Source organism: Oncorhynchus masou, chromosome 23 (assembly GCF_036934945.1).
Source record: "Oncorhynchus masou masou isolate Uvic2021 chromosome 23, UVic_Omas_1.1, whole genome shotgun sequence".
Classification (NCBI taxonomy): Eukaryota; Metazoa; Chordata; class Actinopteri; order Salmoniformes; family Salmonidae; genus Oncorhynchus; species Oncorhynchus masou.
Genome location: NC_088234.1, coordinates 40,987,621 through 41,010,081, shown reverse-complemented (window position 1 = coordinate 41,010,081; position 22,461 = coordinate 40,987,621). Strand labels below are relative to the sequence as shown.

General features: G+C 41.5%; 1 protein-coding gene across 1 annotated transcript in view; it reads right to left on the bottom strand.

Moving 5' to 3' along the window:
• The window catches only part of fam204a (family with sequence similarity 204 member A), a 36,302-nt gene extending 35,734 nt beyond the window's left edge, over nucleotides 1-568 (bottom strand). Inside the window, exon 1 of the mRNA XM_064932120.1 lies at nucleotides 138-568. Within this exon, the coding sequence (XP_064788192.1) occupies nucleotides 138-392 (255 nt within the window). The 5' untranslated portion in view covers nucleotides 393-568. The remainder of the gene's footprint in view (nucleotides 1-137) is intronic.
• Nucleotides 569-22,461: the final 21,893 nt, after the last annotated feature.

The window sequence follows — 22,461 nt, the reverse complement described above, 5'->3', positions numbered from 1 at the left end:
TTTATGGACTGCCTATCCAAAAGTAGTAGGGGATGCTATAGAGTATATAGGCAACATCGCTAACTAGCTAGCTAGCTAGCTAGCTAATGTTTGCTTGATATGCAACACCTGACTAGGAAGCATAACGTGTGACATACTTGCCACTTCTCCTCGGAAACCCCGGGTAAGCAGTCCAACGACTTGTCATGTTCTACGACGGGCTGTGTATGAGAAGAACTTGTGTCTACAAGTGTCCCAACGTTTTCCTTAAGACCACGCGAAAGTCCAACTGCACATTTGTTGGAGGCTAACGTTTTTTCTTGATTTGCAATTACACGTTGTCCTTGGTCGTCCTCATCATCTGAACTAATTTCTGCATCGCTCAGACCTTTCGGTAAAAGTCCGCTATACATCTTGAGAATGGCAAATCAACAGCAACTCGGTTTATAAAACGTGTTAGTCAAACTGATATTTTAAAAATGCATCGAAAACTACTTGAAGCGTTGTAAACATTTTCACTTCCTGGTGGACATTGTGACTCTTGCAAAACAACTACTCCGATTGGGAAAAACAATATAGTCTCTACCAATGAAAACTGTTCTATCGCTGCACTAAAGCCGATGGTTGCGTTTCAGGTCGTCTTTATAACAGTCGCGCTGCGCCACTCAGATTATTGCTGAGATGTTGAACGATTGTCCCTCTCAGAATTAACACAATTATAGGGAGATAACCACCATAAATGTGTTGGTATTCGATGATTAGTTTTAAAAGACGACAACCACCATAAATGTGTTGGTACTCCATGATTTTAAAAGACATTTGCTGCTATTGTGTTTTTCAAAAGGTCAGTACATAACATTTTTTTTAAAGTAGTTTAGCAGATGCTCATATCCAAAGTGACTTACAGTTAGTGTATTCAAATTAAGATAGCAAGGTGGGACAACCACATATCACAGTCATAGTAAGTACATTTTCCTCAATAAAGTATCTGTCAGCAAAGTCAGAGCTAGTAAGGTGGAAAAAAAGGAAAGTGTGAGTGTTAGTTCACAAAAGGCCTAATTTATTTATTTATTTATTTATTGGGGGGAGGGTTCAGATGATAGGGTGAAGAGTCAGGGTTTCAGATGTTTTCTGAAGATGGGCAGGGACTCTGCTGTCCTAAATTTAGGGGGAAGCTGGTTCCACCATTGGGGTGCCAGGACAGAGAAGAGCTTCGACTGGGCTGAGAGGCCAGAGGTGGCGGAAAGGAGTGCTCGGGTTGGAGCGTAGGGTTTGACCATAGCCTAAAAGTAGGGAGGGACAGTTCCTCTTGCTGCTCCGTAGACAAGTACCATGGTCTTGTAGTGAATGCGAGCTTCGACTGGAAGCCAGTGGAATGGGCGGAAGAGCAGGGTGAGGTGGGAGAACTTGGGAAGGTTGAACACAGGTGGGCTGCAGCGTTCTGGATAAGTTGCAGGGGTTTGATGGCACAAGCGGGGAGCCCAGCCAACAGCGAGTTGCAGCAGCCTACACTATGTTTAAGACACTGGGTTTATTCTATTCCGATTTTTGACTGTTTAACAAAAGCATAAGCTACACTCACTGGTTTGCCAATAAGGCTAATAACTATTTGGCTTTCCCGATCTAGAAATTCAGGTAAAAATAATTTAGATTCAGCCAACAGTATTGCCAAGGAAGTTATACAGTGTTAGTAATCGTAGATAAGTGGTTTGTTACAACTGGCAAGTAAATCTGTTATTTATGCCATGTTCTCAGGAAGATAAGTATTTTATTTTGTGACCAATGGTTCACAATTTATTCAAACAGCTGAAGGCATTGCATTATCATTAGAATGATTAGCATGCAAATCTTGTATAGCCCTTGGCATTGGCAAAGGAACATCTACCCTTAAATTGCTAATTCAGTAAATCACATCAGTCTTTTTTAGTTGCAAGTGATTGCCAAACCAATAATCTACATGAATTATGTCTATATGAAAAATGTTGCCTACGATGTTTGTTTCTATAGTATGGAAGGATGTGGCTGACAACAATAAATGTGTGCATATCCTCTCTGGACTATATTGATTGCTAGACAGCGAACATTATTGTTTACAGATGTCCAAATATGCATATAACAGGGTGAAAGTCACAACTACTGACCCAGATCTTCCTTAAAGGTGACCCTCAATCAAAACAAAGGTGAATGATTCAGTAATCTCCTTGACCTCCCTGCGCCCTTTGTGGGAAATATTCTCTACTCCACTTTAAATAGAAATGTAATATGCAAAATAAACCAGGTTGATAGGGCTTATGCTATCCTAGTATATTAAAATGTCATTCTGAAAATGTGAAATCTCTGTTATCCCCTTAAATATGCTACCATTAGCTGCTATCACTCACTGAGAATTATTACCCATTGAATTACTTATGTGACAATGCAATGAAAAAAAGCAGGGTGAACTCTGAAGGTAAACGAGGAACCACAAAGTCAGGGTAAATATTATTTAATAACATGGTGGCAGTAGAAGCTTGAATTATTTTGTATTGATTACCAGACTTTGTGTTCTATTTCACAGTTGAATTATTGTCTCTCTGAGCTGTCTCTCTCTCTCCTTGGCATGTACTCCAGCTCATTATTTCCATAATTTCTTGGTAATTTGGAGTTGGCTGTTTTAAACTTGGAGTCTCTTATTAAGTTTTGGCCATGGTGGATAAGAGGCAGCAGTACTGTAAGTGCAGAGAGATAAACTAATCATCTTAAACCCCTAATTATTAGTATCTTAGTGTGACAGACTGTTTTTGCGAGCTCACCAAATTGAGCCTCAAATGAGGAAAGGCATATCTGTGGAAGTGGTAATAATTTTAAGTAATCTCGATCTGGCTTGGGGTGGCAGAATTCATTAGTGCAGATTAGCACTGTGTGTACAAAGTAAATGAGATATCTAATAGCAAACGTGGAGGTCCAGGGATTCATCATTTCCTGCCAAAGATGAGGGATGATGTTAAGAGGCGATTATATATATTTTCATATTTTGACTTACCCTATATGGATCCGTGTGTGTGCCGTTAGCCAGTCAGTTATACTTTATCACCTAACCTTTGACCTTCCACACATAGCAGTCAGCCACTTTGAACGTTGTATCTAAAACTGAAAAATATGAGGCGCAAATCTGATTATGCAGTGTTATCCGACAGGGTATTAAGAAGAATTGTTTTCTGCAAGGATACGGAGGAAGCTAATTTTGTGTGTAAGGAGAAGGTGGTGGGAAAATTATAAGATTACAAAGAATAATTTGCTGATATAATTACACCAAAATTGGGTACACACAATCATCAAATACATGTATTGCTTGACCTGGGTTAGCCAGTGAAATAAATCTTCCTTCTATAGCCTTTGTTAATTTGTTTTTATCATCTCCAAGTGGTGTTTGTGCAGGCAGTTCAATTTGCATGTGTAATTCCACTGTGCAAATTGACAACAAGTAGATAATTCTAGGAAATAGGCTGGTTGCTGGCCCCAGCTATCTTCCCAAGCCTATTCATTTTGAGGAACCGCTGAGGCATGAAACTCATACATCAACTATTTCCTGACAACGCTCAGGCTTATTGTCCCCTAAAATGTCATTACAGACATTATTTATGAAGCTAATTCATTTATTAAACCATATTTACTCTGATGGAATTTGTCACATTTTATCCATATCCCACGCATAGATTTTGAACAATAGTGTTTTTATGAGTAAAGTCAAATTTCACAAAGTTTTAATTCATCTTAATGGGTTTCACACATGGCATTGTTCAAATATATAAACACGTAAATGGCTCATGGTTTTAGAGAGTCTGTTCATGAAAAGTGAGTGCAATCTAACGTCATCCTCAGAAAATATCGTTGTGTTGGTTCTCTGTTACTGTAGTCTGGTCTCAGATCTGTATGTGCAGTAGCAAACTCCTCTGACTATCATCGACAATGATATAGTTGAACAAGTTGGCTAAAAGCACATACCGATAAGGCCACCACATGCAAACTTGAGGCAACCATTGAATATAACATTGTTATGTAGCCCCTGGGAGTTATTGTTGTGCTCCTTTTGACTCACCGTAGATGTTCTACTGGAGCCACTGTACCTTGGCTAAACAGCTGTTGTTATGCTAGTTCACGAATGTGAGGATCTTCGAGTTGTGGCTAATAAATCCGAGCCGTTTCTAGAAAACTAAGTATCATTCTTCATCCACCTGTCATTCCCACAATCTCTCTGCCTCCTCCAGACTCATTTCTGCTTCACCCAGGCGATCCTGACATTCCCTGGGAGCAATGGAAAGGCTTGTTTGAAACTTAACTCACAGGTATAGGACTGTTTTGTTTGCGACTTGCGGTAACTCTCCATGGTTCTAAATCAATGATTGTTTAGTAGTCCGAAAATGTCAGAAACAACATTTTCTAAATTTAAGGGGTAGATCAGCTTTATTACTGCAGATAGATTGTAGCTTCCATCAATGTAATTGCCTGCATCACTTCCAATCCCCCATACATTTGTTTGCAAATATATACACTTCCTTCAAAAGTTTAAGAACACCTACTCATTCAAGGGTTTTTCTTTATTTTTACTATTTTCTACATTGTAGAGTAAAACTATGAAATAACACATGTAGTAACCGAAAAAGTGTTAAACAAATCAAAATATAGTTTATATTTGAGATCCTTCAAAAAGCCACCTTTTGCCTTTTGTTATTTTATTAGGATCCCCATTAGATGTTGCAAAAGCAGCAGCTACTCTTCCTGGGGTCCACACAAAACATGACACATAATACAGAATGACATAATACAGAACATCAATAGACAAGAACAGCTCAAAGACAGAACTAGATAAAAAAAATTAAAGGCACACGTAGCCTCTATATGAATGCATACACACAAACTATCTAGGTCAAATAGGGGAGAGGCGTTGTGTCACGAGGTGTTGGTTTATCTGTTTATTAAAACCAGGTTCGCTGTTTTTTTGAGCAATATGAGATGGAAGAAAGTTCCATGCAATTAGGTCTCTACTGTACACTTTCTTGAATTTGCTCTGGATTTGGGGACTGTGAAAATACCCCTGGTGGCATGTCTGTTGGGATAAGTGTGTGTGTCAGAGCTGTGTGTTAGTTGACTATGCAAACAATTTGGGATTTTCAACACATTAATGTTTCTTATAAAAAGAAGAAGTGATGCAGTCAGTCTCTCCTCAACTCTTAGCTAAGAGAGACTGGCAGCATAGTATTTACATCAGCCCTCTGATTCCAATTAATAGCAAAACGTGCTTCTCTGTTCTGGGACAGCTGCAGCTTAACTAGGTATTTCCTTGCAACACTGGACCACATGACTGGACAATCATCAAGATTAGACAAAACTATAGTCTGCAGAACTTGCTTTTTGGAGTGTGGTGTCAAAAAAAACAGAGCATCTCTTTATTACGGCCAGACCTCTCACCATCTTTACAACCATTGAATTTATATGTTTTGACCATGACAGTTTACAATCTAAATTAACGCCAAGTAATTTAGTCTCCTAAACTTGTTCAACAGCCACACCATTCATTACCAGATTCAGCTGAGGTCTAGAACTTAAGGAATGTTCAAGACCGGTTTATTACTGGCCGCTCATTCCAAAACAGACTGCAACTCTTTAAAGGGTTTCAGTGACTTCATTAGCTGTGCTTGCTGATGCATATATGATTGAATCGTCAGCATACATGGACACACATGCTTTGTTTAATGCCAGTGGCAGGTCATTGGTAAAACATTTAAAGAGTAGAGAGCAGGGAGCTACCCTTCTCTCAACCAGCTTCATGAGGTAGTAACCTGGAATGCATTTCAATTAACAGGTGTGCCTTCTTAAAATTTGTGGAATTTCTTTCCTTCTTAATGTGTTTGAGCCAATCAGTTGTGTTGTGACAAAGTAGGAGGGGTATACAGAAAATAGCCCTATTCTGGTAAAAGACCAAGTCCATATTATGGCAAGAACAGCTCAAATAAGCAAAGAGAAACAACAGTCCAACATTACTTTAAGACATGAAGGTCAGTCAATACAGAACATTTCAACAACTTTTGTTCTTCAAGTGCAGTCGCAAAAACCATAAAGCGCTATGATGAAACTGGCTCTCATGAGGACTGCCACAGGAAAGGAAGACCTAGAGCCCAGATAAATGCTTCACAGAGTTCAAGTAACAGAAACATTTCAACACCAACTGTTCAGAGGAGAATCAGGCCTTCATGGTTGAATTCCTGCAAACAAACCACTACTAAAGGACACCAATAAGAAGAATCTTACTTGGGCCAAGAAACACGAGCAATGGACATTAGACCTGTGGAAATTTGTTGTTTGGTCTTTAGTCCAAATTGAAGATTTTTGTTTCCAACTGCTGTGTCTTTGTGAGAAGTGGTGTAGGTGAATCGATAATCTCTGCATGTGCATTTCCCACCGTAAAGGAGGAGGTGTTATGGTGTGGGGGTGCTTTGCTGGTGACACTGTCTGTGATTTATTTAGAATTCAAGGAACACTTAACCAGCATGGCTACCGCAGCTGCAGCAACACACCATCCCATCTGGTTTGGGCTTAGTGGGATGATTATTTGTTTTTCAACAGGACAATGACCCAACACACCTCTAGGTTGTGTAAGGTCTATTTTACCAATAATTATAGTGATGGAGTGCTGCATCAGATGACCTGGCCTCCACAGTCCCCCGACCTCAACCAAATTGAGATGGTTTGAGATGAGTCGGACCGCAGAGTGAAGGAAAAGCAGCCTACAAGTGCTCAGAATATGTGGGAACTCCTTCAAGACTGTTGGAAAAGCATTCCAGGTGAAGCTGGGTGAGAGAATGCCAAGAGTGTGCAAAGCTGTCATCAAGACAAAGGGTGGCTACTTTGAAGAATCTGCAAATATAAACTATATTTATCATGACACAAGACGAGACCCAGATGCAGATAGTTGGAGTCTTACAATATTTATTAATCCAATAGGGTAAGGCAAGGGAATGGTCGTGGACAAGCAAAAGGGTCAAAACCAGTCCAAAAGTTACCAGAGGGCAGGCAGAATCAAGGTCAGTGCAGGCAGGATGATCAGGCAGGCGGGAAAGTAGTCCAGAGTCAGGCAGGGGTCAAAACCGAGAGGACTATCAAAAAGAGAATAGCAAAAGGTGTACGGGAAAACACGCTGGTTCACTTGGCTAACATACAAGACGAACTTGCACAGAGAGACAGAAAACAAGCGACATCTGTCAAAAAAAATGTAGTTACAGTGCCCTTTTCCACATTTTGTTACGATACAACTTTAGTCTAAAATGTATAGTTTTTTTCCCCTTATATTTACACACAATACCCCATAATGACAAAGCAAAAAACTTTTTTTTTGCTAATTTATAATTTAAAAAAAGAAATATCACATTTACATAATTATTCAGACCCGTTACTTTTTTGAAGCGCCTTTGGCAGCGACTACAACCTTGAGTCTTCTTGGGTATGATCCTACAAGCTTGGCACACCTGTATTTTGGGAGGAGTTTCTCCCATTCTTCTCTGCAGATCTTCTCAAGCTCTGTCAGGTTGAATGGGGAGCATTGCTGCACAGCTATTTTGAGGTCTCTCCAGAAATGTTTGATCGGGATCAAGTCCGGGCTCTGGCTGGGCCACTCAAGGACATTCAGAGACTTGTCCCAAAGCCACTCCTGCATTGTCTTGGCTCTGTGCTTAGTGTCGTTGTCCTGTTGGAAGGTGAACCTTCACCCCAGTCGGAAGTCCTGAGCCCTCAGGAGCAAATCTTCATCAAGGACCTCTCTGTACTTTGCTCCTTTCATCTTTTCCTCGATCCTGACTAGTCTCCCAGTCCCTGCCGCTGAAAACATCCCCACAGCATGATGCTGCCACCACCATGCTTTTGCCAGATTTCCTCCAGATGTGAGGCATGGCACTCAGGCCAAAGACTTCAATCTTGGTTTCATCAGACCAGAGAATCTTGTTTCTCATGGTCTGATAGTCTTTGTGTTTTTTGGCAAACTCCAAGCGGGCTGTCATGTGCTTTTTACTGAGGAGTGGCTTCTGTCTGGCCACTCTACCATAAAGGCCTGATTGGTAGAGTGCTGCAGAGATGGTTATCCATCCATGTCTTGTTATCCATCCAAGATGGTTATCCATGGTTGTCCTTCTGGAATGTTCTCCCATCTCAACAGAGGAGCTCTGGAGCTTTGTTACAGTGACCTCCCTGACCAAGGCCCGTCTCTCCCGATTGCTCAGGTTGGCCAGGTGGCCAGCTCTAGGAAGAGTCTTGGTGGTTATAAACTTCTTACATTTAAGAATGATGGAGGCCACTGTGTTCTTGTTGAACTTCAAACCTGCGGAAATGTTTTGGTACCCTTCCCCATATCTGTGCCTCGACACAATCCTGTCTCGGAGCTCTACGGGCAATTCCTTTGACCTCATGGCTTGGTATTTGCTCTGACATGTACTGTCAACTGTGGGTCAACTGTGGGAATAATTTTGCACGCCCACTTTTTCAGTTTTTGATTTGTTAAAAAAGTTTTAAATATCCAATAAATGTTGTTCCACTTCATGATTGTGTCCCACTTGTTGTTGATTCTTCACAAAAAAATACAGTTTTATATCTTTATGTTTGAAGCCTGAAATGTGGCAAAAGGTCGCAAAGTTCAAGGGGGCCGAATACTTTCACAAGGCACTGTATATTTTAGAAAGAGGCTGTAACGTAACAAAATATGGAAAAAGGGAAGGGGTCTGAATACTTTCCAAAGGCACTGTAAATAGTAAATGTACTCTGGTCTTGGCACGTGCACTCTGGCCAACAGCTCGCAGATACATTGCAGGTAGGCTGTGTGGTTAGGCTAGTCTACATGAGATTATTAGAGCGAGAATATTTTTGTCAAACGGCAGTCAAGCATCAATCATCATGTCACCAGAATAAGACCCTCATTATTTCTTTGAAAGGAGAATCAAGATCACTGTGCACTTTCACCACCCTGTGAAGTTCATCATATCTTATTTCATCTGTAGCTTAATAAACTGCATGGTTTCCCGAGTCGTAGTGGGAGGACCACACACCATATCATCACGTGACTCAACCGCCATTTATTGCATAAATGAACTTTACCTACACAAAAAGATCCCACCATGTAGAACAAACAAATTATCTGACATTTATAAAATTGTATTGAAACTTCCTGTTTCCATCATAGCTGTCGTGAGTTTTTTTAAACGTATGACTTTACTCACATGGAAACGTGTTTAGACATCATGGCTTTCTCGTGGCCCTCTCCAGCTGACATAGTCAGTGTCTTGCAAAATGATTCATCCCCCTTGGCATTTTTCCTATTTTGTTGCATTACAACCTGTAATTTAAATAGATTTTTATTTGGATTTCATGTAATGGACATACACAAAAAAACAACTTATTTCAAGAAATTCTAAAAAAATATAAAACAGAAAAGTGGTGCGTGCATATGTATTCACCCCCTTTGCTATGAAGCCCCTAAATAAGATCTGGTGCAACCAATTACCTTCAGAAGTCATATATTTCGTTAAAGTCCACCTGTGTGCAATTTAAGAGACACATGATCTGTTTACTTGTTCTGAAAGACCCAAGAGTCTGCAACACTACTAAGCAAAGTTATAGAGAAGTACAGATCAGGGTTAGGTTTTAAAAAAGAATACCAGAAACTTTGAACATCCCATGGAGCACCATTTAAATCCATTATTAAAAAATGGAAAGAATATGGCACCACAACAAACCTGCCAAGAGAAGGCCGCCCACCAACTCACAGACCAGGCAAGGAGGGTATTAAAGACAACAAAGAGACCGAAGATAACCCTGAATGAGTAAGCAAACACGTTTGGTGTTTGCCAAAAAGGCATGAGACTATCAAACATATGGAAGAAGGAGACTCAAATTGATCCGAAGAATACTGCTAAAACAAAATGAGTGGTTTAAGGGGGAACATTTAAATGTCTTAGAATGGCCTAGTCAAAGTCTAGATGCCAATCCAATGAAGAATCTGTGGTATAACTTAAAGATTGCTGTACCACAGCAAAACCCATCCAACTTGAAGAAGATGGAGCAGTTTTGCCTTGAAGAATGGTCAAAAATATCACACCCTGATCTGTTTCACCTGTCCTCGTTATTGTCTCCACCACCTCCAGGTGTTGTTTGTTTTCCCCAGTTTATTCATCCATGTGTTTCCTGTCTCTCTGTGCCAGTTCTTCTAGTATGTCCAAGCCTACCAGCGTTTTTCCCGTTTTCCTGCTTTGCCTTCTCTCCTTTATTCTAGTCCTCCTGGTTTTGACCCTTGCCTGTTCTGGACTCATTACCCACCTGCCTGTCCATTCTGCCTGCCCTGACCTCGAGCCCGCCTGCCACTCTGTACCTCCTGGACTCTGATCTGGTGATGACCTTTGGTCGTGGACAGGCAATTCTCTTGCCTGTTCCCTTTGGATTTATTAAACATCTTTAAACTTCAACCGTCTGCCTCCTGTGTCTGCATTTGGGTCTCACCTAGTGTCATGATAAAAAATCCCAGTGGCTAGATGTGCCAAGCTTATAGAGACATACCCCAAGAGACTTGCATTTGTAATTGCTGCGAAAGGTGGCTCTACAAAGTATTGTAGAGTATTGTATTGTAGTAAGTTTAGTTTTTTTTTTGTCTTATTACTTGTTTGATAATAAAAAAATATTTAGCATCTTCAAAGTGGTGGGCATGTTGTGTAAATTAAATTATACAACTCCCCCCCTCCCAATTAATTCCAGGTTGTAAGGCAACAAAATAGGTAACATGCCAAGGGTGGTGAATACTTTCGCAATTCACTGTATGGTGAGCAATATGTTTGGAACATCGAATCGCAATAAAATCACAGTATTGAATCGCATTACATATAGAATCGCTATACATACTGTCGTATTGGCACCTAAGTATAATGATAATATCATATGGTGAGGTCCCTGGCAATTCCCAGTCCTAAGAGGTATGCTTAGATGCTTATTTTTTTTTACATAAAATTAAGCATAATGATTATGTCTCTAGACTGCAAGAAAAAGCTGTTTCAAGTGTTTTGAAAAAGTCAAAATTCCCCAACTTTTGGCATAGCCCCCCCTACAGACCACCCCACCAGTCATTCTTGCTTACTTTCTGCCCCCTCAGATTTTTCTGCCCCTGGCAGAAAACCATCTAGACATAATTGTTTCATACAAAATGGTGGTACATTTCCTGTAGCCAGAGATGGAAGGGGAAGAACAGGGGAAAGAAGCATTGACGTGTTGAGGTTTGAGCTCGGCCTATGGGAACTATTGGTGCTGTTTTTTATTCTCAGGGTTTAGGGCATGGATGGGCAACTGGTTGCCTGGGATCAATTTCCAAAAACAGGGCCCCCGACCCCAAAAAATATACTTTTAATTTAGTTTAAAAAAAATTGAATCTCGTCGAATTCATTAACTCTCAACTTACTGTTGAAATGTTGAACACACAAGGGGAAATTTTGAAAAATTGGTTGTGCATCAGCAGTGTTTCTCTTATGTCAGTCACTGACAGTCAATTAGCCATGTCAGCTAACAACTTTTCTATTGGTAAATTAGGCAGCCGGATTGGTAAATGAGTTAGCCAGCCATCTAAACTTGTAGTTGTCAAGGCTCAGGAGAAGACCCAGATGCAGAGAGTTTCGAAGTAACAAAAGTTTATTAGAAAAACAGGGAGGCAGACAAACGACAGGTCAAAAGCAGGCAGAGTTCAGTAGCCCACAGCAGAGTCCGAAAGGTACAGAACGGCAGGCAGGCTCAGGGTCAGGGCAGGCAGAGGTCAATAATCCAGGGTGGTGTGACAAGGTACTCAATTCAAATACAGAAAAATCCTAAATAGAAAACAATCATTTCTTTTCATCTATCGTTACGAGTGACAGGAGATTTCCCTAACAGCTTGACCTGGCCAGGAAATACTCTGGACTCTAAGGTTGTTGTAGTTCCTAAATACATCCTACAAGCAGGCTCAGGGTCAGGGCAAGCAGAATGGTCATAAAACAGGAACTAGAGACAGACAGGAGCACGGGGAAAGAAATGCTGGTAGGCTTGACGGAAAAAAACTACTGGCAACAGACAGAACACCGGCATAAATACACTGAACACTCGAAAGGTGAGAGCCAAGAGATTCCTAATACCACTGGAACCTGAGGAGACTTAATTAGCATCAATTGGATAACCTCACTGTGGTTCCATGAGACTCGTAGGTTGATCGGAGTGGTATTGTGGGTAACCCAGCCTATAGAGCGCCCATTCAGCACTCTAACGTCCATGGGAATGGAGAGGGGCTGAGTGGGGATGCCCAGCTCGGACACCAGGGTAGCCTCCATAAAACTCTCATCTGCCCCAGAGTCGATAACTACCGGGAGAGATTTCGACTGGTTCCCCCACCGCAGGATGGCATGGAAAGGGGTGTGAGTCATGGGAGAGGAAAAGTTGGAGAGTACTCACCCCTACTGGTGAGCCTGGTGTTTTAGTGGACACAAGAATATTCGCTACACTCACAATAACATCTTCTAACCATGTGTATGTGACCAATAACATTTGATAGGAGGACACAAAATTACCAGTAGTCCCGCAATACAGGCAACTCTTCATGTGAAGCCGGTGTAGACGCTCGGCTGCGGACAGCCTAGCTCTGCCTAGTTGCATCGGGTGAGGAAGAGGTGATTCGGCAGACTTCTGAGACTCTTGGGGGAACAGACACATTGGGGACTTCCGGGATGCCACGGAGGCAAGGTGGAATCCTTGGTCGGGTGAGTGGAATCGGACCCCCTCTCCTTCCTGCGTTCCCGTAGCCGCCCATTGATTCAGATGGTCAAGGCAATGAGCGAGTTGAGATCCGTCGGTAGTTCCCGGGCTGCTAGTTCGTCTATAACCTTCTCCGATTGCGATTCCAGTTTCCAGGCATTCTAAGCTGCAAACGTGCGGAAATCCACTGCATAGTCTGCCACAATGCCGGAGTCTTACCGAAGCTAGAGTAACTTCCGGACAGCCAATCTCTCCGAACAATGGAGAATCAAAAGCCTTCTTCACCTCCGCACAAACTCCTCCAGACTGAAGCATACAGCCAACTGCTGTAGCCCAGGCGTGGGCCCTCGCGGACATCAGCATGATGAGGTACACTACCTTCTAGCGGTTCGAGGGGAAGGAGGAGGGCTGCAGTGAGAAACGCCCGATAGGTTCCCGACTCTCCAGCGAAGCATTACGGGGGAGGTAAACGTGGCAGACAACCCGTGGAATTGCTCCAGTAAAGTGTTCAATGAGCGGTCATGGTATTCAGTCGAGGTCTGGAACCCTTCCATAAGACCACAACTCACTGCTCGTGCCTTCCAATGGTGCCTCCTCGGGAGGAAACAGTGTTGCGGAGCTGGTCCGAGTCTGCTGGGTCCGTCATGGCCAGTTTGTACTATCAAGCCTCAGGAGAAGACCCCGATGCAGACAGTTTCGAAGTAAACATTTATTAGAAAAACCAGGGGGGGGGGGCAAATGACAGGTCAAGGGCAGGCAGATGTCAGTAGTCCAGAGCAGAGTTCGAAAGGTACAGAACTGCAGGCTCCGGGTCAGGGCAGTGTCATGCATAGTTGTAATAGGTGGCAGGGAAGTCAGGCGCAGGAGAGTAAAATGGAGTGTAAAATGGAGTCTTTTAATAAAGTTCACGGAGTACGCTCCATAACACTAAATGTACATAAACAAACAAACATGGGTACGAGGACCCGACTCGCACCTATACAACAATCACACTACACTGACAATAAAACAATCTCTGACAAAGACATGTGGGGAAACAGAGGGTTAAATACACAACAGGTAATGAATGGGATTGAAAACCGGTGTGTAGGAAGACAAGACAAAAGTGTGGGAAGACTTCGGCAGAAGTCGTGACAGGCAGGTAGAGGTCAGTAATCTATAGTTGTGTGACAAGGTACAGAACTACAAGCAGGCTCAGGTTCAGGGCATGCAGAATTGTCAAAAACTGGGAAAGCTAGAAAACAGGAACTAGAGACAGAAAAGAGCACTGGTAAGCTTGACGAAACAAAACAAACTGGCAACAGACAAACAGAGAACACAGGTATAAATACACGGGGGATAATGAGGAAGATGGGCGACACCTTGAGGGGGTTGGAGACAAGCACAAAGACAGGTGAAATGGATCAGGGTATGACAGTAGTAATCATGCCTGAATACTGACCAGGCACACATGGCATGTGCCCAGGGGCCCTGACCTCCAGGGGGCCCCTATTGATTTTGTTGGTCTCCTTCAGATCATATTAAGATGGCAGAAGTCATATCAAAAATTTTGTTTCAAGAAATTAGCTTTAAAACTGCTAATATTTATCTCCACTGCATAGAAAAAAATATATATAATTGCAGGAAATTAGCCATTAAATGACAAAATAATTATTTTTGCCCCGTCTTAAAATGAGTAGAATTTCATGAAGTGTTTTTTAAAATACACAATTTTCTCTCCGCCCCGTGGCAGTGTTTAGAATTGCAGGAAATTAACTTTAAAACTTCAAATGTTCTCTCTGCTGTCAAAAAACGTGGGGGGGGGGTGCAAAAGGCTAAGGCCGGCCCTGGTTACTGGTATAAGGAATGTAATTAAGTTGTGTAACTGCACAAATTGATTGATTACACAAATCAGTTGACTGCATGTGTGGGTATGGATGTAGGTATGCAGACCCGTGAGCCACTGCAGATTTGTTGTGGTCCCAAGCCCCATCAAAGTTGGGTATCTAATGTTATGAACCCAGGAGTAGATGTGGCAGGTAGCCTTGTGATTAGATCTTTGGGCCAGTAACAGAAAGGTTGCTGGATCGAATCCCAGAGCTGACAAGGTAAGAATCTGTCGTTCTGCCCCTGAACAAGGCAGTTAACCCACTGTTCACTGGTAGCCTGTCATTGCGAATAAGGATTTGTTCTTCAACTGACTTGCCTAGTAAAATAAAGATTGCTTACTACTGTAGAAATAGCATGGCCTTCACACTGACAACATGAATAAATATATAAACACAAATGGGTAAATCCTATTTTAATAAGGACTCTGATCTATTCCGCTCCGTCAGCCACCTTTCCAAATGAGTGTCTAGTCAATGTTACACACAGACAGCAGTTAAATAAGTGAAGCTAGACGTTTCTTGCACCTAGCTCCCTGGCCTGTTTCTGCTGACTTATGGATGTCAGTTTAGCAGAGTACATGGCGGTGTGAATAATTTGCAATTGTGAGAGATAAAGTAACACACAAGGGGTCACACATTTTCTTGTTACATGTTCTCTGGATAATTCCATCATGCCATTCTCCTATACTTCCTTCTTTCAACTCACCTGTCACCCAAAAGCACTTATCACAGCAGCTATGTTGAATCGTGTCTGAACTGTTTTACAATATTGATTTGGAGGCATGACATTTTAATTAATACCGGGTCTTAGCTGCTGTAGGCAGTGCTATTGGTATGCGTGTGAGGGAGATGAGGGGAGCAATGGCGATAAGAATGAAGCACTTACTGTGAAAAGTTAGTAAAAGGGATGATGTAGATGGGAGAGACACATTGATGAACTATATTTAAGGTGTAAAAGAAAATAGCAATATCTATCTACCTGTGTCCATCTGTCTGTCCGTCCATCAGTATGTCTGTCAGTCAAAGTTTATTCTGTGATGCACAACAGTCATTGAGACTTAACCAATTTGTCTGTGTTTTCTCTTCACAGGTTGCATTGAATGTCTGTTTAAGCAAGGAACGTGGCTTGCCAAGAGAGGGAGAGGAGTGAGAGAGGGCTAGGGGGAGATGAGGTAACTTTGCAGCACTCCACTGAACAGCAATAAGCTTTGAGGGCTTAGCCAGCATAAACACATTAAACAGATGAGATTCATCAGCACTCTAGTGTCAAATCCATAATGCCCACAGGCAAATCTCAACAACAGCCAACTGCAGATACAGGGCTCTCCTCAACACACAGGAAAGCTGCTATCAATTCTGCAGGAAGCAAGAAATATATATTTTTAAAGAAATCATAAGTAAAGATAGGCCTAGGATATTTGGTCTCCAATTGACAGCCTTTCTGACCAAAAACATATAAGCTCATTTAGACATTGCATGCATTTGACGGAAAGTTACATGGCATCATTATTTAACAACAATGTTGTGAATGTTTTGTCACAGAAATATTACCTGCTGCGGCTAAATTCGGTGTAAATTACACAGGATTTGAAACGCAATCTTTTAGCAGATCATGATACTAAGTCTATTAAACAAAGGCTGGAATTCAAACTAAACTAGACACAGTGATGTTTAAGCAGTATCTTTATTTACCAACTACAGTAGCTAAACTTATTACAGGAAAATGTGATAGGTTAGACATGCATGCTAGCAACTGGTTAGGGGTATGGTTAAGTTTAGGCATGCTAGGGAGTGGTTAGGGTTAGGTTAAGGTTAAGGTTAGGTACTGGTATTCCCTGTATGTAGCTCCATTCTTGTGTATTTTATTTTATTCCTATTGTGTTACTATTTTAGAATTATTTTTAAACTCTGCATCTTTGGGAAGGGCTCGTAAGCAAGCATTTCACAGTAAAGTCTACACCAGTTGTATTCGGCGCATGTGCCACAGATTTTTACTTGATTTGAAGGTTAAACCATGGCAAAACAAAAACGCCATTGGATTACATCCCCGTAATCCTGTTCCCAGACACATCAGCCCAAATGAGCAAAGAGTCTAGTGGACCAACGAGTCGAACTTGGCCATCGTTAGCCTATACAGAGGGCCAATAGAATTGGCTTAATCTTCCAACCAATCATCTCCCACAACACCTTCCCCCTAAACTTCCCTCATATGATAGCAGAGCCACGCAAAGAGCCACGCCTCGCAGTAGTGGGATTCGCTAAAATTGAATTATGACAAATACTTTACTCAGTATGTTCCTCCCATACAATTCTGTGGTCACTCCCACTAAGGCCAACTTTGAGTGGTTGATATCCCAGGCTTATATGCGTAGTGCACAATGGCCTGGGGATGAGGATATATCCCCCGCCACCCCCAGTTTGCTTGAAAATGCAAGCCACGTACTGTAAAACACATGTTTGTCGATTTGCTGAAAGTTCAACACATTTAATCTTTAATTAGTTTTAATCGCTGAGCTGCACAGCTGGAGCAGTATATCATACCCTGATAAAATTATACATTTAAATTGAAATATTTATCCTCTGAGGTACTGTAAGGGGGGCCCTTCAACTTTATTTCACCATTTATCTGTTGTCTCATTTTTTCCCCAAGTCATTATAGCCCTTTTGGATAGTTTCACTGGAGGCAGCCAGATCAGCATAAAATTAAGCTCAGTTTGAAATCTTTACATGCTCCTATAAGATGGGCTGAGATTCAATCATCAGCTGTCTGCCCTACCGGAGTGAATCCCCTCTGATGAAATGGACAACATATTCCTAGGTTCACTTACATGGTGATTATAGCAGCAGAGATAGGAAGTACAACCTTTCTTACATATATACATTTTTTAAAATTCCTCATGTGAAAATGAAGATTTATAATGGCCCTCATTGATTGAGTCTGGAAGTGTAAGAACGAAAGGGAGGAGAACTCATCTCACATGGTGGATAAATGCAATATGAACAAAGCATCTGGTCTCCTATACTCTCTGATGTGTTAATGCATAAAACAGTCCTTTTCATCCATTTCCAGTTGCTTAATGTATCATTTACAGCAGAGCGAATGTTGTGTTTTGCTGCTAATTTGTGGTTCATGCCCTTGTAATCATTCCATTGCCTTGCCTGACATAAAATAATGCCTTTGAATAATGGGAAATATTACCTGATGAATTCATTTACGCGATAGCATCTGGGGTAAGAAGCTTAAATGCCATCTTAAATTACATGCAGTCATTGGGAAAACTTTCAACGTGTCTCATTTGCATGAGAGGAGCACTAAGTGGAGCCTTGCTTCTCAGAGAGGCCGGCACACTCCCGGTGAAGGCTAATTGATGAAATAATTGTAATAAATGATAAATCATATAATTAGTGAGCAGAAAATATTATCCACAATCTTTTTTTTCTCCACGACAGAGGTATCCCTCTCTATTTGTTGGTCAAACGTAAATATACTGCCAACAATTAAGCTATTACTCATTAGCACCAAATGGTTAGCATCGAACTGTGTCACTGGTCCACATCACATGGAGTGCATCATTGTGTACCAATCATCATAAATGGTTATGTTTGTCATGTCTTTTTTCTGTATAACTTCTGACAGGGGAAAATACTGCTTTCAAAAGTGGATTACAGTGTCTCCTGACCCCTCCTGTCTCAGCCTCCAGTATTTATGCTGCAGTAGTTTATGTGTCGGGGGGCTAGGGTCAGTTTGTTATATCTGGAGTACTTCTCCTGTCTTATCCGGTGTCCTGTGTGAATTTAAGTATGCTCTCTAATTCTCTCTAATTCTCTCTTTCTCTCAAAGGACCTGAGCCCTAGGACCATGCCTCAGGACTACCTGGCATGATGACTCCTTGCTGTCCCCAGTCCATCTGGCCGTGCTGCTGCTCCAGTTTCAACTGTTCTGCATGCGGCTATGGAACCCTGACCTGTTCACCGGACGTGCTTCCTGTCCCAGACCTGCTGTTTTCAACTCTCTAGAGACAGCAGGAGTGGTAGAGATACTCTTAATGATCGGCTATGAAAAGCCTACTGACATTTACTCCTGAGGTGCTGACTTGCTGCACCCTCGACAACTACTGTGATTATTATTATTTGACCATGCTGGTCATTTATGAACATTTGAACATCTTGGCCATGTTCTGTTATAATCTCTACCCGGGACAGCCAGAAGAGGACTGGCCACCCCTCATAGCTTGGTTCCTCTTTAGGTTTCGTCCTAGGTTTTGGCCTTTCTATGGAGTTTTTCCTAGCCACCGTGCTTCTACACCTGCATTGCTTGCTGTTTGGGGTTTTAGGCTGGGTTTCTGTACAGCACTTTGAGATATCAGCTGATGTACGAAGGGCTATATAAATACATTTGATTTGATTTCAAGCAATGCAAGCAATGCAGGTGTAGAAGCACGGTGGCTTGGAAAAACTCCCTAGAAAGGCCAAAACCTAGGAAGAAACCTAGAGAGGAACCAGGCTATGTGGAGTGGCCAGTCCTCTTCTGGCTGTGCCGGGTGGAGATTATAACAGAACATGGCCAAGATGTTCAAATGTTCATAAATGACCAGCATGGTCGAATAATAATAAGGCAGAACAGTTGAAACTGGAGCAGCAGCACGGTCAGGTGGACTGGGGACAGCAAGGAGTCATCATGTCAGGTAGTCCTGGGGCATGGTCCTAGGGCTCAGGTCCTCCGAGAGAGAGAAAGAAAGAGAGAAGGAGAGAATTGGAGAACGCACACTTAGAATCACACAGGACACCGAATAGGACAGGAGAAGTACTCCAGATATAACAAACTGACCCTAGCCCCCCGACACATAAACTACTGCAGCAACTACTGCAGCTACTGCAGGGGTCTCAGCCTCCAGTATTTGATTATACAGGTATATTTGATTATACAGTATGTGCAATAAGTCACTATAAGACTTCATAAAGGCATACCAGTGTAAAAAGAGTTGGTTTGTTGTTCAGAAAGTGTTTCAGAAATATATCCAGAATCAAATTGGGCCTTGTCGTAATACTAACAAAACAAAACATGTCGAGTATGGCTGGAATGTTTTCACACAATTAAGATGAACCTTACCAAACTGGCTGATTTTTACAGCTTGACTAGGATTCATAGTGGGAAAAGAGTACAAGTTGGTACCAGTCTTGATAGTGATTCTCATACATAGGTCACCAAATCACAGTGTAAAGCACACAGCACTGAGATTATATTCCTGCAATAGATAACTGGAAACAAGGCAATTATTAGAAAACACATTTACAATGTTCTACTAAATAGCATAAGTGTTATAATGAAATATCTCCTGCCCGGTTTACACCAAATAGTACATCGAAGGCTTCACCCTATTCATTTTAACCTAATTTATTTTCCCAATGAAAGTATTGGTACAACAACTTGATCCATTTTCATTTAATTTTAATGTCTGAGATGACATTCTGTTTGAAAATTACTCTCTACAGTCATTTTAATTGACTAAAATGTGGGAGGGAATGTCAATTTAGAGAGTGGAAATAAAAAAATGCTCAGCTGACTGATATCATCTTTTTAATTTTGGTCAGTGGAAATGTTCATGTCATTCAAATGCCTTACTGATGGAAAAAGCAGCTATGACAATAATGCTTCTGAGTCTAGGCGTCCTCATCGTTTTAAACTAGGAAATCACAAATAGTTTATGGGGTTGGGAGCCAGAATGTCACTCAGGTCTTTCCATCTTGAAATGGCAAAACCTGCTGAAGTGTATTGATGTTCAAAAGTATTGTCCCACTGGGAGAATATTTCAGTTATATGCTTAGTTTTGATTTACATTGGATTGAGTTGTCAACTAACACTAATTCAATGTGAAATCAACACAAAAAAAATGGAGCCACGTCATTGGATTTAGGTTTAAGTTACTTCATGTTGACTTTTGCAAATCCAGTCAGTTTCCACGTTAATTCAATGTCATGACATTATTTATGATTTTGAAATGGATTCAAACAGTTTGTGCCCAGTGGGGTACTGAATTGTTACTGAATTACCCCTATGGTATAATAGTAGCATCCTCAAATGCCTTTCCCTGAGCATTTCCCATTTATAAATTCAAATGTTCTATTTTTTTCATTTGAAGCCCTCCCACAAAAGGCAGCCATTCATTCTGTACTCAGAGAAGGCCAGTTTGGTCAGAGTTTAGGGATCCTACATTTCCCCATTACAATTAGTATGTGTAACAAATGCTACACGTGTATTATATGTCTTTAGTGATCAACAACAGATCCACAATTGACATTGTTAGCGACATCCTTTGTTCAGAAAAATATGAATTATTTCTCTACTGGGGATTCATATTGTAGCTGTTTGATCCACTGTTGTCGTTTTGAATGGAAACAAAACCTCAGAAGTAGCATCATAGTTTTGCAAATGTTTTGTCGTTGGGAACACTTTCAGGTGTTTTTTTTTTGTTGCTTGTGATCCATTGAAGGATTTTTCCTTTCATTTTTTGTTTAAAAGATCCCTCTGCTAATTTTTCTCACCTGTAGCAAAGTGCTCAGGTAAGCTCTCCGTCATAGCACAGGGAGACAGAGATTGTGAAAATCTCCTGCCTTAATAAGAAGAGAGGGAGAGGAATGCCTTGCCTTCCTCATTACACTGCTGTCATTTACTCTTCATCCCCCATACTCTTTAGTGGCATTAAGACGGGATGTAAATTTGACAGTTAACGCTGTTAGAAAATGGCTGGTTCAAGAAGGGCAGGAATTAGAGATGGGCATTAGGCACTGATAAGCTCCTTTCCTCCGCCGTGGCGGCTGCTTAACATTCATGGGAAAGTCATCATCAAACAACGTTATCGCAGCTCTGTTGACGGCCGAGGAACATCATCACTATGATAATTTTTTTTATAGCTGTGAGCCAAAAAAGCACTCTTTTATTTCAGCGGTTTGTTAATGAGATAGGAGCTTGTTGGTATGGGCAATGCAAACTTGCCACTCTCCAGCGTTTGTTTGAGTCCCCCAGTCTCCCGCCCCCCACTCCCGCATCCCCACTCCTCCCCCTCCACGCTGTTTAATGTGGCAGGGAGACGTTTTTATGTACTCCAATAGAAGTGTTCTGTGTACATTGCCGAAGGAGGGCCTTTGTGTGTACCTTCACAGATCAGTTGCTCAGAGTGATATCAGCAAACACTCTAAGCAGCAAGGTACCTGGCATGTGGCACCTGTCAATCACTTACTGACATATACGGTCACGGGTGCAAGGATGTGTTGTACTATAGGTAACAAGGTATACACTGAGTGTACAACACATTAGGAACACTGACCAGGTGATTCCAGATGAAAGCTATGATCCCTTATTGATGCCACTTGTTAAATCCACTTCAATCAGAGTAGATGAAGGGGAGGAGACAGGTTAAAGAAGGATTTTTAAGCCTTGAGAAAATTGAGACATGGATTGTGTATGTGTGCCGTTCAGAGGGTGAATGGGTAAGACAAAAGACTTAAGTGCCTTTGAATGGAGTATGGTAGTAGGTGCCAGTTTGTCACCGGTTTGTGTCAAGAACTGCAACACTGCTGAATTTTTGACGCACAGCAGTTTCCCGTTTGTATTAATATTAGGAAAGTGTTCCTAATGTTTGGTATACTCAGTGTGCTTGGTTGGCCTATAGATATTTTATTTATGGTATATTTCTGGTATGACCATCATAAAGCTTCATTCCCATGTCCCTCACCAACAAAAGTGGTTATTATGATATCTCAGGCCTTTGTTCTGTAGTTAATGTTCCTTTGCTGGATTTCAAAGAGTAAAATGTTATTTAGTTGATTTTTTGTTTGT